The sequence below is a fragment of the Hippocampus comes genome, unplaced genomic scaffold (genome assembly GCF_001891065.2).
Source record: "Hippocampus comes isolate QL1 unplaced genomic scaffold, H_comes_QL1_v1.1 C16691626, whole genome shotgun sequence".
Taxonomy (NCBI): domain Eukaryota; kingdom Metazoa; phylum Chordata; class Actinopteri; order Syngnathiformes; family Syngnathidae; genus Hippocampus; species Hippocampus comes.
Genome location: NW_017836781.1, coordinates 1 through 700, shown reverse-complemented (window position 1 = coordinate 700; position 700 = coordinate 1). Strand labels below are relative to the sequence as shown.

The window sequence follows — 700 nt, the reverse complement described above, 5'->3', positions numbered from 1 at the left end:
AGAATGCTTTTATATATACATAGCTAAGTGACTATTTTGAGATGGGTTTTTTTTCAACGATGTAATTTCGTTGCTCACCGTTGTTGAGGGACTTGAAATTTCCAATGAACTTGACGTATTCGTACACAGGCGGCTCCTTTGGGTCCATTGTCCCTCGGAGCATGTGGCAGCAGAACTCCAGCTGGTTCTTGGCTGTAAATAGGGGACAATCAGTACGTGACTAAATGCTGGCACAGCACACAGTCATGATTGAGCTATAATCCCAGGCAAAAATAAATAAATAAATAAATAAAACAATAACATCCAATTACTCTTCAGATATTCGGGCGTCAGCATCTCCCCTTCGGCGACGTGCGAGGACAGCAGCTTGTAGACGTCGGAGTGTTCCCTGCTGGGCAGGAAGTTCAACAGGTTCTGATCCACAAGATCACACTGGAAAACAAACACATTGCGTGCCTTTTAACGGTTCCGCTGTTCCAAGGCGATGCGCGTTATAAACAGAGAAACTCACAGGGAGGTGCTCCAGCAGCGACGTGACGCTCTCCGAGGCGTAGATGATGTTCCCGTCGGTCGTGATGGCCAGGAAGAAGCCGTCTAACGCCTGAGAGCAAGCAGGCCATCAGATTAGGTGGTTGGCAAAATAATTCACCGAAAGCCTTTGCCACATATGTATGTTTTTACTCAAAAACCTTAAAAAAAA

At 45.7% G+C, this 700-nt stretch overlaps 1 protein-coding gene across 1 annotated transcript; it reads right to left on the bottom strand.

The window, feature by feature from the left end:
* Positions 1-78: 78 nt before the first annotated feature.
* LOC109508908 (circadian locomoter output cycles protein kaput-like) lies at positions 79-613 on the bottom strand (the record flags this gene model as incomplete). Its single annotated transcript, XM_019858836.1, has 3 exons — positions 79-192; positions 312-432; positions 512-613. Coding segments are annotated over 3 exons (337 nt in total), but the record flags the coding sequence as incomplete, so codon positions are not given.
* Positions 614-700: the final 87 nt, after the last annotated feature.